The sequence below is a fragment of the Pezoporus wallicus genome, unplaced genomic scaffold, assembly GCF_028554395.1.
Source record: "Pezoporus wallicus isolate ANWC-B61680 ecotype Strahan unplaced genomic scaffold, APGP_CSIRO_Pwel_v1 contig_4131, whole genome shotgun sequence".
Taxonomy (NCBI): domain Eukaryota; kingdom Metazoa; phylum Chordata; class Aves; order Psittaciformes; family Psittacidae; genus Pezoporus; species Pezoporus wallicus.
The window spans coordinates 2,921,484-2,940,253 of NW_026641950.1; the positions used below are offsets into that span (position 1 = coordinate 2,921,484).

The 18,770-nt window shown below is 42.7% G+C and overlaps 1 protein-coding gene, 1 long non-coding RNA gene and 1 other non-coding gene across 11 annotated transcripts; 1 reads left to right on the forward strand and 2 right to left on the reverse strand.

Moving 5' to 3' along the window:
• Nucleotides 1-2,205: 2,205 nt before the first annotated feature.
• On the forward strand, nucleotides 2,206-12,151 carry MCMDC2 (minichromosome maintenance domain containing 2). Of its 6 annotated transcripts, XM_057426251.1 has the most exons (16): nucleotides 2,206-2,287; nucleotides 2,891-2,979; nucleotides 3,673-3,818; nucleotides 3,912-4,042; nucleotides 4,139-4,198; nucleotides 4,507-4,702; nucleotides 5,773-5,895; nucleotides 6,084-6,191; nucleotides 7,394-7,522; nucleotides 8,015-8,246; nucleotides 9,169-9,374; nucleotides 9,681-9,841; nucleotides 10,020-10,196; nucleotides 10,739-10,881; nucleotides 11,424-11,533; nucleotides 11,930-12,151. In XM_057426251.1, exons 3-16 carry the CDS (start codon nucleotides 3,719-3,721, stop codon nucleotides 12,094-12,096), a joined length of 2,043 nt encoding a protein of 680 aa, XP_057282234.1. In that variant the 5' UTR covers nucleotides 2,206-2,287; nucleotides 2,891-2,979; nucleotides 3,673-3,718; the 3' UTR covers nucleotides 12,097-12,151. The 6 variants fall into 6 exon arrangements, 5 of the variants coding, with proteins under 5 accessions (XP_057282234.1, XP_057282235.1, XP_057282237.1 ...); XM_057426252.1 differs by lacking the exon at nucleotides 2,206-2,287 and having other exon boundaries at nucleotides 2,741-2,979; XM_057426250.1 differs by lacking the exons at nucleotides 2,206-2,287; nucleotides 2,891-2,979 and having other exon boundaries at nucleotides 3,041-3,818.
• LOC130608381 (uncharacterized) lies at nucleotides 5,014-15,450 on the reverse strand. Of its 4 annotated transcripts, XR_008974527.1 has the most exons (6): nucleotides 14,924-15,449; nucleotides 14,024-14,829; nucleotides 13,242-13,385; nucleotides 11,795-11,994; nucleotides 9,219-9,386; nucleotides 5,014-5,471 (listed from the first exon to the last, which is right to left on the reverse strand). It is a non-coding gene; the product is annotated as an uncharacterized LOC130608381 (long non-coding RNA). The 4 variants fall into 4 exon arrangements; XR_008974526.1 differs by having other exon boundaries at nucleotides 11,830-11,994; nucleotides 14,024-15,450; XR_008974525.1 differs by having other exon boundaries at nucleotides 14,024-15,450.
• Nucleotides 13,471-13,549, reverse strand: LOC130608399 (small nucleolar RNA SNORD87). The gene has a single exon (XR_008974532.1). It is a non-coding gene; the product is annotated as a small nucleolar RNA SNORD87 (small nucleolar RNA).
• Nucleotides 15,451-18,770: the final 3,320 nt, after the last annotated feature.

The following is an 18,770-nucleotide window of genomic DNA, read 5'->3' on the forward strand; positions in this document are numbered from 1 at the left end:
CTCAATGTTCTGTGGTTTTTGTTCGTAAATATATTCTTTTAAATGCCTTGATTTGAGAGAAGTTTGCTAAAACACTGATGACTAAAAGATAAGTTTCGATATCTAAATCATCTCATTTTTCACAAAGAACTAGCTAAAAGAAATGCTATCCATATTGCATGAAGGTCAGTTTAAAATTGAGAATGTTGGGGAAAAGAGTGTATCAAATCTTAATTCTTTTGAAATTAATGTTAAAACAACAGTGAAACATTAGACAAGTGGAAACTGAAACAGGATTCTGTGCTTATCTGGAGAAGTATCTCCTATAGAACTGTGATCTGCATAGTGCTTAAGTGATGCCGAGTTGCTGCTTCTTGAGGTGTTGGAAGGAGTGATTGGGTAAAAGAAGTAAGAATGGACATTGGTATGAAAGGAAGGACCTCAATTGTTTGTGGAAGTGAAGTAGTGGGTTGGCTCTCATTTACTGTGGTGCTGCTCTGGAATTTTGAGAGGTTTGAAAATAGCTGTGCAGACGGTCAGAACAACCAGCAACTACATGAATCCTGTTAACTGCCATTATAATAATGAGGAAGCACCAGCGTTGCCCTTTTGGGGGGAAAAAAAAACAACAAACACAAAAAACCAAACCAAACACCGAAACCCATGTCTTTCTGATGGACTTGAAAGCAGAAGTTGACTGTAAGAATGTAAGTGTCCATTCTCATGCCAAATTTTCACTGTGTATACTGCTGAAATTATTGTGGGCTACTGTAACTGCCTTAATGGCAAAGAAGTAGAGCATTGTAGAGAGACAGGAAGAAGAGGGGATCCTTAAGAAGTTGTTGCTGGGGAAGGTAACACCCCTTTCAGTTCATCTTGTACCTAGCTGCCTGACTGAAGGGTTTTGGGTAGAGGGTTATGAAAAATTTAGGGTTTCTTGCCTTTCTTAAGATGGTGGTGGTGGTAGTTAAAGTTATTTCTAGGAGAGCAGCTCAGTAATTGCTTATAAAGCTTTTTTTGTCAGCAGGCTCTGCCTTTTTGGTGAAGTGTGAATTTGTTAAACATACCACTTGAAATAGTTCAAGTTCACTTTGTTCTACTGTAAATTCATGTTGTGAAATGCCTCGGTCAGCTCCCACCTTGTGAAGATAACAGACTGGGTACAGCGTCAGGCAATACAGCCTCACAGCAGTGCTTCCGCACCTAGTGCGCTTGTTCCTCATCTCCCTGCATCCCATGATGATGGGTTTCAAAGTAAGATAGGTTCAGAGTGTCACAGCTCCTTCACCCAGTGCTGAGCTGGCAAGTGAGCTCGGAAGCACTAGCTGTGGTAAAGCCTGGACAGGAGATAGCCTACCCAGGAACCACCTGTGGTGCTCCCTTTCTGTTTTGGCAGATGGGTAATAAAGGGAGGTAAAATTTGACTTTGTGACTAATGGAGGGGGTTTTGCCTGTCCTTAGTGAAGGGAAGTCGTTCCTCCCTTCCAGAGAGGTACATCCCAGCCCTGTGAGGAGCAGACCTCTCCTGGTGCCATGAAAGCAAAGGAAAGTTGCACCAGCTCTGTTGGTTTGGACATGGGATGGGAGTCGGAGAGGCAGCAAGATGGACTGGCTGACATGTATGGCAGTTGTAAAAACACAAACTGAATGAAATGCAACAGAAGAAGTGTAGATACACTGTTTTGTGAGATAAGTTTGCAGATGGCTGGCAGGATAGGCAGCAGTTAAATATGCAGTATTTATTAATGAGAGAAAATGTTTTTACATTGGTTTAGTACTTGCTACACTGAGTGCATGACACTTTCCTGGTGCCCTGCCTCATGCGCTGGCCAAAGTAAAGGAATGACCGTGCACCCCCAGTAGCCGTGTTTAACGGGGCAGAGTCCTCCAACAGCGGTGCTGGAGGCTGTGCTTGTGCAGCCGCTGGGTTTCGGGAGCCGTTCTCAACCGCGGCGCTGCTCTTCAGGGCCCCGGTGGCGGCGCCTCAAGAGGCTGGAGTGGGGAGAGAGCGCGGGCGCCTTTCCCGCCTGGGCCGCGCGGGGCCGTTGCCTCACGGCTGCCCTCAGCTGAGGGCGTGAGGGAGCGGCACCAGCCGGAGGCTGTGGAGCCCCTCGGTACCAGCTCGTAAGCGGCGCAGCTGGCCTCTGCCGCGGGTACAGCGGCGCCCTGAGGGGGAAGGCGCCACAGCCGTCTCCCCGCTGTGGTGTGAAGAGCCCGGTCGGTCTCTGTACCCACTGCTGCCGACACAGCAGTGCTGAAGAGGGCGGCATATGAACCTGTAGAGCACTTGGGAAGCAGCGCCAGTGAGGTTTATGGAAGGGAGGGGAGGTGGGTGACAGGAGCTGGAAGCCAGGAGGCGGTCCTGGGTATCGCTGGCTGTGGGGGGCACCGATGAACACCATCACCCCCGTACTGGGACTGGTCAGACTTTCTGAAGCTTAGGTGATGACAGTATTTAGTGTACGATGACCTGGGCCACAGTTTAGTCCTTCCTAGTCGTGTTTGGTGTCCCTTCTAGCCTGGGGAACACAGGGAGGGGAGGTATAGTGAATCTGTGTGTTTCTATAACCCCTTCTTGATAACCATTTTGAGGGATGAATCACTAATCCACGTAGGAGTAGACCTAAAGAAACTGTGTGTGTATGTAAATCTCTACTATAAACTATCTTCCAACTTGTGTTTAAAATGTGATGCTTTGGGCACTAAACACATCTACCCGGCCACAGTGTACAACTGTCAGTCAATGGTTTGCACTGCTGCACTGGTGTTGCACTAGTATTCAGTTACTCATCTCTGATGTTGATCTGTTTGTCTTCCCAAAGCCAGTTCTGTGAACTACAGGAGATCTTTCATATGCTATGAGCTTTGACTCCTCATCAGCCCAATAATTTTGTGTCTTACCCTCTACTAGGAAGCTAAATCTATTTTTGAAGATTGAAGTGGCATTTTTATATTGGTCATCAACAGAGAGGACAAAGGACGCTTTGTGGAAGAAAATCTGTAAGACAGTAAAAGAGATACATATATACAAAATGCTGTATTTTGGCCTTAGTAATCCTCCCTCTAAATTCAGCAAAGTAGTGCTTTGTGGCACGAGATTCTGCTTTAAAAAGAAAATAATTATGCAGCAGTACACAATGAAAGCAGCACTGAAGAGCACAGCCTCCAATCGAAAACTGTGTTGTTAAAGCTTTGTCTGTGGGAGTTGGGACTGATCTTCTGTGTACATGGTTGGAAATAAGTGTGTGCAAGATCAGCACCTTAAGTGGGTAATATAGGAGGTAACAGCAGAGTAGGAAAGTCAGATTTAAAAAGGGGAGAATATGTCCAGTTTTGCACTTCTAGCAGCCAAGACAGACTTAGGTAAGGGAAGTGTTTAAGTCCTACTTTTGATAGGCTGATTATACCTATAAAATATAGAGGGGAAGTTAAGTTAAACTGAAGCTTTCATTTCATGGGTTAGGGAATTGAGCAGTGAAGTAAACCACTGAGAAAAGAAAACACCAGAGCATTCTCCAAGAATTTACTTTGGGAATGTAGTATGCTTCAGCCATTGGAAAGAACTTTCCACTGAATTTTAAAAATCCTTAGAGAATTGCATAGTCTGAAAAAGAGACTTATTTGTATGGCTTTGTTCATATTTCCCTTTATTGTTATCATAGCTTGGACAGCTCTAACGTTATTTCTTCACAGTTTATTCCAACATTTTGATAAATAGCACAAAGGTCTTTCGTGGAAGATGCATCGTGAAATACAGAAGATGAGGGAAGTTGCCCTTGTTTACCTGGACAGAAGTGGTGGCCTTCAGAAATTCATGCAGGATTGCAAAAAATACAGTGGTATTACTCAACAGATATAGTCTGTTAAATTAATACATAATGTTACATAAGTCTTCTGTTGTTTTTTATTTGAGATACTTTTTGCTCCTACAGACTCAAAACAAAGTTATGCTGTTTATCGTTTCATTATTTCAATAAACCCTTCTGATATTGCTGAATTAGATGCAACTCTTGGAAACTATATTCTTCATAATCCCATACAAGCTGCACAGATTTTTCAGTCAGTAAGTACAGACTGATAGACAAGAGTAGACAAAAGTACATCTTCTACATTTTAACTAGATTTTCCTTTCTAAAATGACATGATTTGTCAATCACAGGTGTGCTTCATAGCTATTAAGACATTATCAATAATTGAACAACTGCAGACAGAGGCCCAGGTGAGGCTGCAGTTTTCCTCCATTTAGATTTTAAATCTTTCAAGCATGGTGAAGTATTAACTAGTATTATTTTTACATTAACTTTTCATTTAGCATTTTTCCCTTGGATTGTAGTATTAGTTGTAATTAAAAATAGCTGGAAATCTCACCCAACCCTATTGCAAGAATTTAGAGATAATTAATATGAAACCTCATACATTTCTGATTTTTCTAATTGCCATATATCACACTGTATGCTTGTTCATGGAAGTAAAGTGGGTTTAAAACAAATATTTTGATGGTATTAATGTGATTGTCTCTCTTGTTAGATCAGTATATTGCTGAAACCAACCCATTTGCCACCTTTACCAAGTTATGTTCTGAATCTTGCTGCATTTCCCTTTAATTACACATCTCAAAGATTTTATATGTCTGAAGGAATAGCGATTGCAATGGGAATTGTAACGAAATATACACAAGGAGCAAGATTTCTTTGTACTGAGGAAACCTGCCAATTTTCTAAAGGTAATAAAAAAAAAAATGGTACTATTTCAGAAGCTTTATAATAATTTTGATAATTTAAGAGCTAAAACCCCAGCATGACAAAGGCATTTTTCTATGCAGTCTTATTATGCATATATTTTTGTAACGAGCACAGTATGATTTCTGTTAATTGAAAGCAGTGGACCCTGCCAGTGGTTGCTCAGCATTATTAAATGTTTTGGAAGCACAGCAATGCCAGCAATCCATTTTCCTAATGATGAAGATAATTTATTAAATTATATTGGCATACATATTTTCTCATATAAACTGAAAGAAAAAAGCTAATCTAGCAGAATACTTTTTTCCCTTGGAAACTGTGTTTCTTTCTGTGTGTATTTGTACACTGTAGAACAGTATCCTTAAGTGACTGGCAAAAACTGCTAGTGTAGAACAAGTTTGTTTTAATAAGTAGCTCACTTCAGTGGAACAACTTCTTTCAGTAATATTACTGAACTGCCTCCATCGTTGCAGGATTAGGCCTTAAGGACTTTTAAGGCTGTTTTGCTTCTTCCTGTAACATAGACCATGAATAATAAAAGAAAAGCCAAATCCCGAAGTTAGGAGACTGCAGAATAAATCATAGTGATGCCTTTATGAGGGCACGTACCTTTCGTAATGAATATCCGTTTTTCCATGGCATTTCCAGGCGAGGCAGAGGCGGCAGTGGCTTCCGTCCCACCCCTCAGAAAGCCGCCCCAGGCTGTTCTGCTTGCGAATGTGCCGTAGGAGCTACTGCCATCTTGTGTCCAGCCTGCAATAAACGATAATTTTAGTGGAGGCATAGTACATGAACGTATGCTCATCCAACGAAACACATGATACTTTTGGCATTTCAGTGTCCAGTATTTTAACCATAGAATCATCACATGGTTTGGGTTGGAATGGACTTTAAAGATCATCTGGTTCCAAACCCCCTGCCATGGGGGTATACCACACATAGCCCCGTTCACCCTGGCCTTCAACACTTATAGAGACAGGGTATCATGTCTATACAGAATGAGAAATTTGAAAGCTATGTCCTCATTTTAAATGTTCCATAAATTTCTTTTTAGGGTTTAGGTACATAAGAGTGCATCTGCCTGGAGCTACAGAATCTGCCACAGTGAGAAATGATTTTGTGTGTGGTTTGTGTTCTTCACCACTGCAGGAAGACATGAAATTTAGAGTACTTGGTGGTAGGACCTATGTAGTTTTATCTGTATTACTTTCCTACTTCTGTTAGACAGTAAGTAAGCAAAATGGTGAAATGGTAAAAACTTGAAAATCATAGAACCATAAAATAAACCATTTAATAAAAATAATAATACTAAAAGCCATAGTGTTTTCTAGATAACTAACCTTTTCTTTGCCTTTGTTTTGAAAGATAAGCAAATAGTTGAAATGATTGATGCAAAAGTTCTGAACGCTTTAAAAGGATATTCCAATGATAAATCACATTTCAGGATTCAGACCTTCACAGTTTTCTTGAGAGGTAAGCTGAATTTTGGAGTTTTGTCAAAAATGGTTTAGAATTGAAAGGTAACAATCTGTTTCATTTGCTTCATAGGCCCATTTCTCTGGACAAAATGGTGATAATCATAACTTCTATTGCAGTTATTTAATAAGATTAGGAGGAAAAAATGCATTAGTGTAGATGACTAAACAGTATACACAGGTGATTGAAGAGTGCACATGGCAAAACTGTTGTGTTCACTTCTATCTAAATAAAATCCCCCAGCCAGCTTTGCAGTATCACATCCTAACTGCAGCTTGTTTTTTCCTCCTTGTTACTTCCTTTGGTCACACTGATTTTTACTAACTTCATGCATTTTTAACATCCTTCCCCAATCTAGCTGTGTTTCACATTCCATCAGGATTTTGGCTTCTACTACCACCACCTTGCACTGCAAACATTAAATGGTTTCCAGTGTGAATATCCAACTAAAATCACAACTCCTCAACATAATTCCATTAATTTTCTTAAAAAAGCAAAATACCCACCATTCAAAAAGTCTGTGGAATTATATAGTTAATTTATTAAAAGCTAAGTAGGAAAAAACTAATAATAAAATTATGAAAATAATAAGAACACCAGTGGATGAGATACCGTGAGTTCTGCATGCATTAAATTTCCACTGGCTTCAGTGATCAATGAGGTCAGACCAGGTCTCACAGCTGAGATTCAGGCATAGTTGGATATAGCTTTCCTTTCCCAGAAATAAATGATTTTTTTAATTTTTTTTTTTAAGAAACACAGAAATATAAATCTTCCCAAAGGCATTTGTGTGTCATTCTGAAATTCTCTGTTTTTTGGGGTCTTTTTCTCTCACATCATGTAGGACAGTAACTGGTACCAGTGTGACCACAAGTTTCAGAGTAGGAATTCATACTTGCAAACAACTATGCATTTTCTTTTCAATGCAAAGCTAAATGCATCATCCGTTTTATCAGGAGTCTGCTTTTCCTCACCCCTTGTGCCTTCCTTACCTATTACACTGATCAATTATAATTGTATGCTTCATTCTATTCTAGTCCATTATGGTAAACCAGGCAGCCAACTGTTATTTTCTGCAATTAAAGCGTAAAATAGAACCATTCAGAATGTCAGTTTCTGACCATGTCTTTTTAACTAACTGGTTTATACCTCACACATCTGCAGGTTTCTCCCTTCCCCTTCCATTTTTTTGTTTCTAGATGAACTGGCCAATAAAATGAAAATAGGAAACCACTACAAGATTATAGGAATTCCAGCTTGTGTACAAAATGGCTTACAAGCTACAGCATGTATAGAAATCAATAGCATACAGCTCTGTAAACCAAGTGGTAAGAAAAGTTCCATTAAAAATCTTCTAGAACAAAATCTTGAGAACTGGTGGAGTTTTCTGTTATCTGGAGGTCCAGGTTATGAAACCACTCTGGGACTTTTCTTCTTACTGTCTGCAATGCATGCTTTCTGTTCCTTGAGAACATCTTCCTTTGCCCACTTTCCACACATTGGGAAACTACATCATTATTTACTGCCGTCTTTCCAACTTCTCTTTCCAACTTTTCCTATCCATTGAAAACTATTTTGAAATCATACATTAGATAAACCTGATATTTCAGTTTGTTATTCCTTTCTTAGCCTGTCAGTTTTAGCAGATCATGTCTGCTAGCTTTTAGTAGTAAAATTAATGGTGTCAGATGTTTACATTCTAAATCTGTTCTTAATACATAATGTCAGTTTTGCATCAAGACTAAACTGGTGATTTGTTCTGATATATCTGCACAGTTGTCTTATTAAGCATTTGTTAACCTGTACTTTGTTTTCATTAGGTCCTTCCTTTGTCAGTGACAATTTTAAGTATCTGCTGTCACTGACTGCAAGTTCATGCTGGAGGTTTACTGCCATCCTTGCCAATATCTTTGCTTCTGAAGTTGTTCCACCAGGCACTTACAATACGCTCAAACTGGCAATATTGCTCAGTCTAGTACAGACGTGTGAAAAAGAAAATGCAGATTACCTGGATCTGTTGATTGTGACAACTGACACATTAGTAATTGATAGGTAAAGAGATTGCTTATTTTTCACATAGGTTAGAATGAAAAAATGAGTATTTTTTAAAATAATAGTAAGTGCACACAGAGCTTGCAAGTTCCCACCCAGCCTTTTTCATTTATCCCAGATGGTCAGGATTACTAATGCCATACCCTTCTAGACTGAGGGAAAAGTTTCTTTAGAAGAGGAACAGGAATTAACAATATAGGGTTAAATTATGAGACTTCTTTGACTTCTTAGGAATTACTTCTATTGCAAACCACGATTTGCCTCATATTAAATCCATAGGGAATACAGTCCTGCTGGGAGCTGTTGCAGAGGCGGCTTGGCCTCCTAAGTTTGTGTACTTCGGACACAAAGTTACTTCAAACATTTAAGTTTTGACACTGGTTTTATGTTTAAGTTTTACGTTGGGTTTGTTGTTGCTTCTAAGTGAGTCTTAATATATGTAAATTGATTGCTTGGCTTCATGAGCAAAGATTTTGGGAAGGGCTTTAACCACGCTTACTAAAAGCACGATGACCAAGGGCATGTGGGCTATCCAAATCTGGTTGGAAAAAAAGGATGCTTAGGCAATCAGGAAGTGTCCAACCACGACTGTCAACTCCTGAGCTAACTCGAGCTACCCATGCGCTGGTCCACCCACATGCAACGTTGGATCTGCAGCTTCCCATGCACCTTGTCACCTACTGTTTAGACCCTTGCCCGTCCATACAGACAAGTGAGAGTAAACCCTTCCAGCCTGCACAGTGGATTTTTTTAGGTGAAGCGCAGCTTGCGCAGAACTGGCCCCACCCTTTAAACCTGAGGTTTAACTGCCACAGCCTAGTTAGCTAGGACGGTGACAGCAAATATGTAAATACTATTATAAAGTGTTGTTAGATTTTGAAAACTGAACAATAATTTTACAAATTGTTGTTTAATCTTTTAGGCTTCTGAATTACAGCCTCTGTCTTCTGCCTCGTGGCATACGACACCCACCTTACAGTGACATTTTCCCTTCTGTGTCCAAAGACAAACACGGAACTGGAAGCGCTAGTATTCAAGCTTGCAGTGCTGTGCTGGCCAAGGGTGGTATCTGCTACATAGGAGACCTGGCTTCATATAAAAAGGATAAACTTGAACTTCTACAGTCAGGTAATCTCATGCCTAATGAGGGGACAGAACAAAACAAACATGCAAATTTATGGCTAGGTTTGTCTCCCAGTTTATGGCCCTCAAATGCTGTGAAAAGCTTTAAGCTGGTTTTAGTAAGTCTGTGTAAAAAAAATAAAAAAATATACAGGACAAAAAAGCCCAGGTCCCGTAAGCTTACATTTGCTACACAGGCAGAGATCACTCCATTGATTGTGACAATTCAGTAAATACATAATTGTGACTGGTTTCAGACGGGGGTTGGGGGGGGAGTTAGGATTTAAACTGATGTATTTTTTCTCATCCTAGTGCTAGAGAGCAGAACAACAACAGTCTTCATTCCTGGGAAGAAGTATGGAGAAGAGGCTGACCAGCAAGTTACTATTTCACTTCAGACCAACTTTTGGTCTTATGTGGATTCTTCCTCAAAGAAACATATACAAAAGGACAACTTTTTAATTGGACAGATGGTAAAGCACGTACTTTGTTATGACTAACTGTACTACAGCAGCCATGTGTTTACTTTGTTTCATGAGTTGAAATAACCATATTCAAATTTGTATTTCCCAAAAAGTCACATCTTCAGGGACTTCAGCTCATCATGCTAAACTGAAGTAGCTGTTTTCTTTCTCTGGGTCTTCCCTCCAGGACATGAGTTTGATTCCACCTAACCTTGTAGATGGATTTGGACTTTTGATACACAATGAGTTTCCTTCATGCCAACAATCTTCACCTCTGGTACACCATACCTTGAAAAAAGCCATTCATCCTGAAGCCATGCTGTACAAAGTCTCCCAGCAGTTCAGAATGCAGGATTACGAGGAGGTAACAAATACTACCCAGTAATTTAAAAGTGCATTATACTTGGGAATATCATACTGTTTCTGGGATTGGAAGGTTCTCTCCACATTCAGACTGCTAACACTCATTTTCTACCCTTCCCCACCCAACATTCCCACCAGTACTAACAGGATCATTGATAACATTAGCTTGAGTTCCTTAAAAGGACCAGCATAATAAATTCCATTTGATCTTGTTTCTGAAAAACATCCTGGGTTAACACTGACATAAGAACTGATCTCCAGTACCTACTTGTGACAGGAATAGTTTACAATTAGTAGTAAAAGTTAGTATTCCATTCTAAATAAACTGTCAATGCCTCTAGAATAATTAACAGACGAATCTGTTTACCATCTGAGATGCATTCCTTATACACAGCTGAATGGTGACAGCTGTCTTTAAAAAAATATTTCTAGAATACATTGCCTAAACTACACTACTATGCCACTGGCATGTTAAAAGGCATAAAAAAAAAGGTAAATTCTTCATTTTCCAGTTAAATATTAAAATGTATACCCCCTCTCCAGTTTATTTTGTTTGCTAAGAATCTTCATGTTGAACTGAGTCCAGAAGCAGAAAGCCTCATTCAGGGCTACTATCTTACAAGTCGCAGAGTGAGAAGAGATTCTACTCATGGATCAACACTATCAGCATCTGCACTAAAAATTCTGTATGTCCTACTTTTCATAATATAGGAAACACACCTACATTTCAAATAGAAATTGTGCTGAACTACTCAGGAGCTTGCTAAGTAAAAATCTAGACAGGACTCAAAAGTTTTGAAAAGTTCAAGCATAAAGAATCTCACCATTTATAAATGCCATTTATTTTATATATTGATGTTGGAGGAAAAAAAAACAGTTTAAAGAACTTTGCCAGACAAAACCCATGATTTAAGAAACAATTTTCTATATTAAAGATACCTAGAAAAATGGGATTTTTAGTTATTACAGCTTGCTGTTATGAAAACAAAGGTATTAACAGTATATAATATGCCAACTTCCACTGCTTTCAGAGCATGAGAAAATTATGCCTAGTGACACACACCTTGTCAGTGACAAGTAACTCCACAGTATCTGGGGGAGTTACACAGCCAAAATACAAGAAAAACCCACTTAACTTTTGAGGTGTGGAAGTGCTTGAAGCAGCACAATACATACTACATTCATGTACACAGTATTTATCTCTGATATGCTTGTATTAATCTCTCAGGATTTCACTGTCTAAGGCTCATGCTAAACTAAGTTTAAGAAAGAAAGTACTTGAGGAAGATGCGCTGATTGCCATCTTGTTCCTTGAATCATCTCTGACCCTAAAACACGGTAACTAATGCAACTCAAGTCTTTAGTCTTGGTACAGAGTTTTCAAATTTTGTCAGTTTGAAAAAAGTTTGTATCATCGATTGTAGTAATAGCTCATTTCAAATCCAAGTCCAGAACTTGCACTGAAGACTCTGCCACACAGTCAGTGCTGTCCTTTATGCTGGCAGATTTCCCTCCTTGGGGAAACAGAAGACAAGGGTTGGGGGGTTTTGTTGTTTTATCTAGCATTAGTCACAAATCTGACACTGAGACAAGGATTACTATGTAACACTCCATAACACAATCTTCTATGTTACCATTTAAGTAATCCGTGTCACAGCTTTTTTTCCCCTTCAAATGGAAGGTCTGGCAAAAGTTTATCACATCTTTTAGCACAATTCTTTCTTCTTTGCTTAGGCAAGTCTGCATTATGCATAGCACCAAATCCTCTGTTTCCATTTGACCTCAATGATGAAAACTCCCTGCAACAGAGAGACAGTCACCTCATACAGTGTCACCATCAACTGCTTAAGTTCATTGGTGCATATGGCCCAGGAATTCACGTTAACACTAATGAAGAGTGAAAACTCCATTGTGCAAGTGAAGCCTGAATCTTTAGGCTTCCGAGACTGCAGATAGAAACACACAACTAGTGAGTTTTTAGTGTTTTTGTCAGACGGTTCAGTGCTGGTTTGCTAAGGAATAAAGCATGGTTGACAAGATTTAATTACAAACTTTGTGACAGTGTTGTTTGAGAGGCAGGAGTTACATCTTCATCCTGAGAGGCCACAGCTACAGAATAAAGCCAGAACCTGACTTCCTGGTTTCCACTGTTCATCCACAGCTAAGTGAGGAGTAAAGCAGGACTTTTAATAAGACTACAGCTAAGAATTAAACCAAGAGTTTAGAATCTGTCTCCAAAAAGTTTCTCTTGTTGCTTCTTTTAAAATATACCACCCAATGAGGGGTGGTAGGTTCCCAGCATAAGCCAACTGTCTTAAATTACTCATGCTCTGTAAATTGTAAAATGTATAAAAGCATCACCATGCTGCTTGATGTTCTGTGTCTTAGTTTCACATTTACAGCACCATATTAGCACAGGATGCCCAGTGTGCTCCTGCAGTCTAAAAAAACCTCAGTATTTCCACATTACTGTGTAGAGACTGCAGGGGAGAATAGAACCCTACAGGAAAGTGAAACAAAAAAGCTATCAGACAACCTGGTGGGTAGGCAGCTCAATGAGATCAACTCTTATCTCACTGCAAAACACACTGTAAAGAATGGTGTGGTAGAATATGAGGTGTTCAAGACACCACAAGGTTTTACAACCATGGACTCTCCTGAATTCCATCTTCCTGACAAGGATAAGGTAATAGAAAGAACACTGACCAAGTTTTACATACAAAATGGCCCTGGTTAAACAAAAGGCAGCAGAAAAATTGTACAGGCTTTCTGTCAGCTCTTGACAAGCTGAAAACCAAAGGTTTGCTTGGTGTGACTCCTACCCAGGGTGTCCAGCAGGATGTACCCCTCACATCACCTCAACAAAAAATCAGTCACTGAAAACAGATACCCAAGATTTTACTCATACACAGGCTGCCAAAACCACTCTGATTTAGACAATCTTTCCTGCAGGTTTTAACACTTGATTTATTCAATTTTGTTCTGTTTGGTACATTCAAATACTCTTCAAGTGCCCACAGGACCATTTCCCTTTCTAGAGTTTCACCTGAACATAATTTGAGGATTGTTCACAGAACAGCTGCTCCCTTTCCTTCCTGTTGAATCAAGCCATATTTCCGAGGAACAGGAAGGGCCAGGAAAGCATTTCCAAGCTCATTAGGACTCCAAATTTCAGGCTGCTGTGTTCAAGCTAAGGACAGACACAACAGAAAAAAAGGAATTTCAAAATTAGTGTTCTGTGCCCTTAACTGATCTTACACAAAGAGGCTAACTGCACTGGCATGTCAGAGTCAAAGATACACATCAGAAAAAATTCAGATGGGTAAACGGCAAAGATTTCATCATTATGCCAGCAAAAGTTCTCCTAAAATAAACTTAATACACCACCCTTATAAATCACTATTTTTGCAAAGCTGTATTAAGGAACGTACATCCTCAGAAAAGGGTTTTCTCTAACAGCACAGCTTTTTATTATAGAATCATGAAATGGTTTGTGACTTAAAGATCATCCAGGTCCACCCCCCCTGCTACAGGCAGGGACATCTTCCACTGGACAAGGTTGCTCAGTACCCTATCCAATGTGACTTTATCCTCACCTCTCCCCAGTTTCTTCTGGGCTGTTTCAAACAATAAATTAGAAGACAAGCAACAGTACCACAACTGAAGGTCAATAAAGTCAGTCAGTAGTCCAGACGTGTCCCTAACCGGCAACACTTCCTGCTGATGGAAGCCTACACAGCTCCAGGCAGCAGCAAGTGTGGTCACTACAGGCCTTCATCAGTACCACTTACCAGTTACTTAACTAGCTTTGTAAAAAAAGCAACTTACCACCTTAAATACCCATTCTTCTAGAGGTGGATGGAGTCTGCTGTTGCCTGTATGTGCATACACAGGTTTTGGAGACAGTGGAGGTCATGTGATGTCACAGCACCTTTAAAATGATGAATAAAATCAGAACTGGTGGTAGCAAATAAAACTGGGAAAACCCTCCAAATTAGCTGGCACCTCAGATACAACACTGCTCATCACACATTTCAGCTGGGTAAACGGCAAAGAGTGATCATCATAATGCCAGCAAACAGGTTCCTGCCTGTTGTAAGGCTGCTGTCATGTTCCCAAGGTATCAGACACAAGGGGATTTGTTTGTCTCAAGAGACTCACTTCTATAAACTGAAGGAGAGCCTTGTTTGTAACTGTTAAGCACAGAATGGTTTCAGTAGAGATAGGAGCAAGAGAAAAAAGCTCTTTCAGTACAAAAATACAGATCCCTCCCTGTTAATTCAAGCCCCAGGTGCCTAGTATCTTTCCAGAGGTGAAGTTTAGTGCTGCAGCCACCTTTCCCTTCAGGATATATTCCAATAGACTGACACAGCTAAGTGCCAGTAAAGGTAGTGACTTGAACACACTGTTCTTCAATCTCTCAGTTCTCCACAGCAGAAGCCTTGTTTCCCACCCCAGTTAAAAACTAGATTCTCTGATACTATTACAAACCTCTCCCTTACAATTCCTTCAGAGTTCTTGGGTTACATCTGATTTGGACCACGTCTGGGAGGTTTTACAGCTGGCATAACAGCTTCTGTTATTGAGTTTCAACCTCTTAACACTACATGTAAGCATATTTCTCCCTGTTCCACCTGTAAGAGAATTTACAAGCCAAAAAGCATCTTCAGAACTCTAGATTTCAGAAGGCTTTCCTCAACATTTTTAGGTACAGGAAGAAATAATTACTTCTGTAGCTCCAGAATTCATGTGACATCTTTCTGCTTGCAAGGCAACAGCATAGCAGGGTCCAGACTGAGGATTCCCAAAGCCAGTAACAAACTCATAACTTCACTTGCTGCCTGAAACAGTGAAAAGAAATCAGTGACATTTCATTTAGAGAACTCCACTGCTGAGCCAGTAGCCAAAAGCATTGACATTTCCTTGGGGAAAGTAAGCGAGTCAAACAAACAGCTACCTCACTGCTGCCTTTGTCCTTACCTGGGGATAACAACTACTGACAGCACCAGCTGAGCTGCTGGTTAGACAAGATTCACCTAAAGAGCTCCCGCGTCAAGAATGACTGATTGCAGGAATGCTACACTGATCCTGAAGAACAGCCATCCCTGGGGAGAGGAGCACCCCAGCAGGGTACAGCCTTTAACCCCAGCTCACCCACCACTACTGACCCATTTCCCTATTGGTTGAGTTAGGGTCAGCACTCACACGATGATTCTGGCAGGAAAGCATGGCCACAGTGACCACTGAGCCCCTGGGGTCATGCTCCCGCTCCCGCTCCCGCTCCCTGAGAGGCCACAGCTACAGGGCAGTCAGGGTCACCACACACCACTTACCAAATTCCCAAAAGGAGAAAAGAGGCCATTTATCTTCAGAATTAGGACATGCATCTGCCGATGAAAATGATTTATCAGCAAAACCGAGTCTCTCTGGATGTCTGATCTGTCATTCCTTTGACGACTCGATGAGTCAAGAGACAAAGCGACCACCGCAGCTCGCTGGCAACAGAGCAGCGCACACTTCCAAGGTCCCTTTTACTCTCACAACACACACACGTCCCTTTGTGGCCAACGGGCGTCAACCTGTACTCCACAACTCCAGCATCCAGACTCAGCCTGTTGTTAGTACACAGCCACTACGCTTGGCAGCCGAAAGAGTTACAACAGGGTGATAACTGCTCACCTTTAAGTGATGTCTTTCGCCGTTAAGGGAAAGGTGCCAGCAACCCGCCCCTTCAGCTCCTGAGGTTGTATGGTTTTGCGCTGCCAGAATTGAACTTACAACCGCAGCCTGGTTTGGGTTGGAAGAGACCTTAAAGATCATCCAGTTCCAACCCCGCTGAAGCTGAACAGCAGAGAACAGTTCTAATTCCTCTGAAAAAAAAGCGCGAAACGGCTCTGCTGCTTGGACGAGCATATGCTCTGCCGGAGGAGCTGCCTCGGGGAGGCAGCGGCTACGCCCCTGAGGCCGGGTCCACCATTCCCTCGGCCGCTGCCGGAGGGCCCGCACAGCCGCCCGGTGGCCCAAGTTACGGCTTCGGTGAGGGCGGCTGCGCCACGGACGGAGCCGCGCACAAGTCACAGAGCTACCGTACATCGTCCCCGCCGCCGGACCGATCGGCACCGCCGAGGGCCGCTCCTGCAGCGCGGGTCCCGCAAACGCGGGCGCACCGGCCTGAACCGCCACCCGGAGCCCGCCGCAGGGCGCTCCACACCCAGCGAGCCCTCACCCACACACCCTAACCCACCGCCCGCGGGACGCGCGAAAAGGCTAAGCTCCTTCCGGGACCCCCTTAAATAGGCCGCGCGCCAGGGGCGGGAAACGCGCGCGCCACCGCGGCTCTTTGCGGCGGGGCGGGGCCTGACCGAGGGCTTGGGCGTGGCTGCGCGCGCATGCGTACGGGAGGGTTGCAATGCCGCTCGGTGCCGGTTTCTCTGCAGCGGCGCGGGGCTCGGCCTGTCTCTGCGGGGTCCTGGCAGCCCCCAGCGCTAGGCCCGCGGGTGGCACCCTCGTCCCCGTCGCCTTGGTCTCCCGCCCTCAGGCCGCCGCCGACACAGCTCGTCCTCGGCACTGCTGGGAGGCGCGGTCCGTTGGTGCCGCGGCCACCGTAACAGCGCTCCCGCTGGAATTGGGGCAGGACAGCCGGCGTGTCGCGGGAGCCCGCGGGCGCCGAGGGAGCTGCGGGGCCGCCGTGCCGGGCCCGGTGTGGAAGAGCTGGCGGCAGCCCCGGGGCTGTGTGTGCGGGACGGCTCCTGGGGTGGCGGTTTCGCTGAGAGAACCGAGGTGGGTCGTTCCAGGCGGGTTACAGACAGGACTGCCAGGGGTGGGAGCTCCTTCGCTTGCTTTTTGGTGTGTCTCATGTACAACCCGGCGTTTAAAACGCTTCCGTTCCCACAATCGGCCTTTGAGAAGTCAGAGCCATGGAAAATTCGTGTTTGTGGTGTCGTCATTCCTTAGTTTACACAAGCACAATGAGTGCGTTGTCGTAAAGGTCTCGGGGAGAGAGGAGGGATTGGCGGGGTGTGTGCTAAGGGAAGGTGCCGTGTGGCTGCAGGGCACGGTGCTACTGTTACAGCCGCAGTAGGGTGTGTCAGGAAAGATGGATGTGCAGCAGGCTTTGCGTAGGCAGGTTATTTAGATACGGCCATTAAGGTTTACCAGTCCTATCCCTTTCAAGGAAAAGCTGGGATTTCAGTAACTGAGGTTCGCTAAGACTTTTATGTTACTTCTGATAGCAGTGCGTGAATATCACGGTTTTATTCCTAAGCACCTATTTCCAGTGCCAATGCCAAACTTGTTTCAGTATACAATGGTATGAACTGTTCCTAAGAAACCTGGCGTTGGATCCAGGCATCAGATTTGAAACAAAGAGGTTCAGAGGATCTGTTTTTTATCCTGATGTAGATTCCTGGAAAATGAGCCCTTGCACTGGTGGAAGGAAGTGGGTTTGCCAACCCGGGGTCTTGGTGCTGGGGGAAAAGGCATACAAATTTGCAGCTGATGCTGAGTAATGTCTTGGAATAAAAAAATCCCAGCTCATACTGATGGGGAGTTCTCAGGTAACTCTATTGAGTTCTGTTGTAACTGTGCAGATCTCACTGGCCTTTAACGCATCTGTAGAATGCCACTGAGATCTTTGCGCTGTCACCTCTGTAGCCACAGCTTCTGCAGATGAGGTGCACAGTAGCCATGGAATTTGCTGCTTGGCTCCTCTGCCTTCCAAGCATTGTGAATACTACACATTTACTGTAATCAAAGTTTGAGTAGACGTGTTCTCTCCATACCATCCATGCATAACTTCCTATGATTTTAACCCTTATCACTCTCCATTTTTCATGCTTACTTCATGGATAAACACTCCAAATCGTTCATTTACATTTAGAGGAAAGAGGCCTTTAAAAACAACAGGGGACCTATCATTTTTATCACCGTTTTTTTTCCTGCTTTCTGGAATTCTGTCCCTTCCAGGTGCATTATTTAAGAGCCCATGAAGTAACCAGCACCACTGTGCTAGGTGAGAGCACACAGTTGATATGGACCATAACCACAGTTTTTGTTTTCCTCACACTGTTCTGTGTGCTTGAGTCACACATGGTCTGTTTTTACTGTCACACCACTGCTCCACAGCGGCAGCTCAAGGTTTGATGTTGAGTTCTGGCTGAGATTTCACTTGCCCTTTTCTCCCCGATGCCACCCGTTCAGATCTCAGTTCCACACAAAACCAGTTTGAATTCTCTGTGCTTCTGTGTCACCATTTAACATTTGTCTGAAGCGTGATCTGTCTCACCCTCATCTCGTACAGCTGAGTCCTCCTGAGAACCCTCACTGCTCTGTCACTCTCTCTTACTTCACTGTCATCACCTCTACAACTCCTTCACATTGCCTCATTAAGAACCCCCCACACAAATAACCATTCCCATGATAAGAGGTTGTGCTAACCCACTTTTTAGTAATATGGAAAGCACATATACTTTAAAAAGTCAGGCTCTTATCTATGAGTAGATATTTCTGCATGCAGAACTACTCTTTTGTATGTATTTTTTCACAAAATGGAGTAGCTCCCATGTTGAGTGGTGCC

What these genes read in the sequence shown, in the direction of transcription:
- MCMDC2 (XM_057426251.1), top strand. Translation starts at nt 3,719, where the DNA reads ATGCATCGTGAAATACAGAAGATGAGGGAAGTTGCCCTTGTTTACCTG. An exon ending in CTGCACAGATTTTTCAGTCA is followed by an intron (nt 4,043 to 4,138) that starts GTAAGTACAGAC and finishes TGTCAATCACAG; the next exon opens with GTGTGCTTCATAGCTATTAA. An exon ending in GACACATTAGTAATTGATAG is followed by an intron (nt 8,247 to 9,168) that starts GTAAAGAGATTG and finishes TTAATCTTTTAG; the next exon opens with GCTTCTGAATTACAGCCTCT.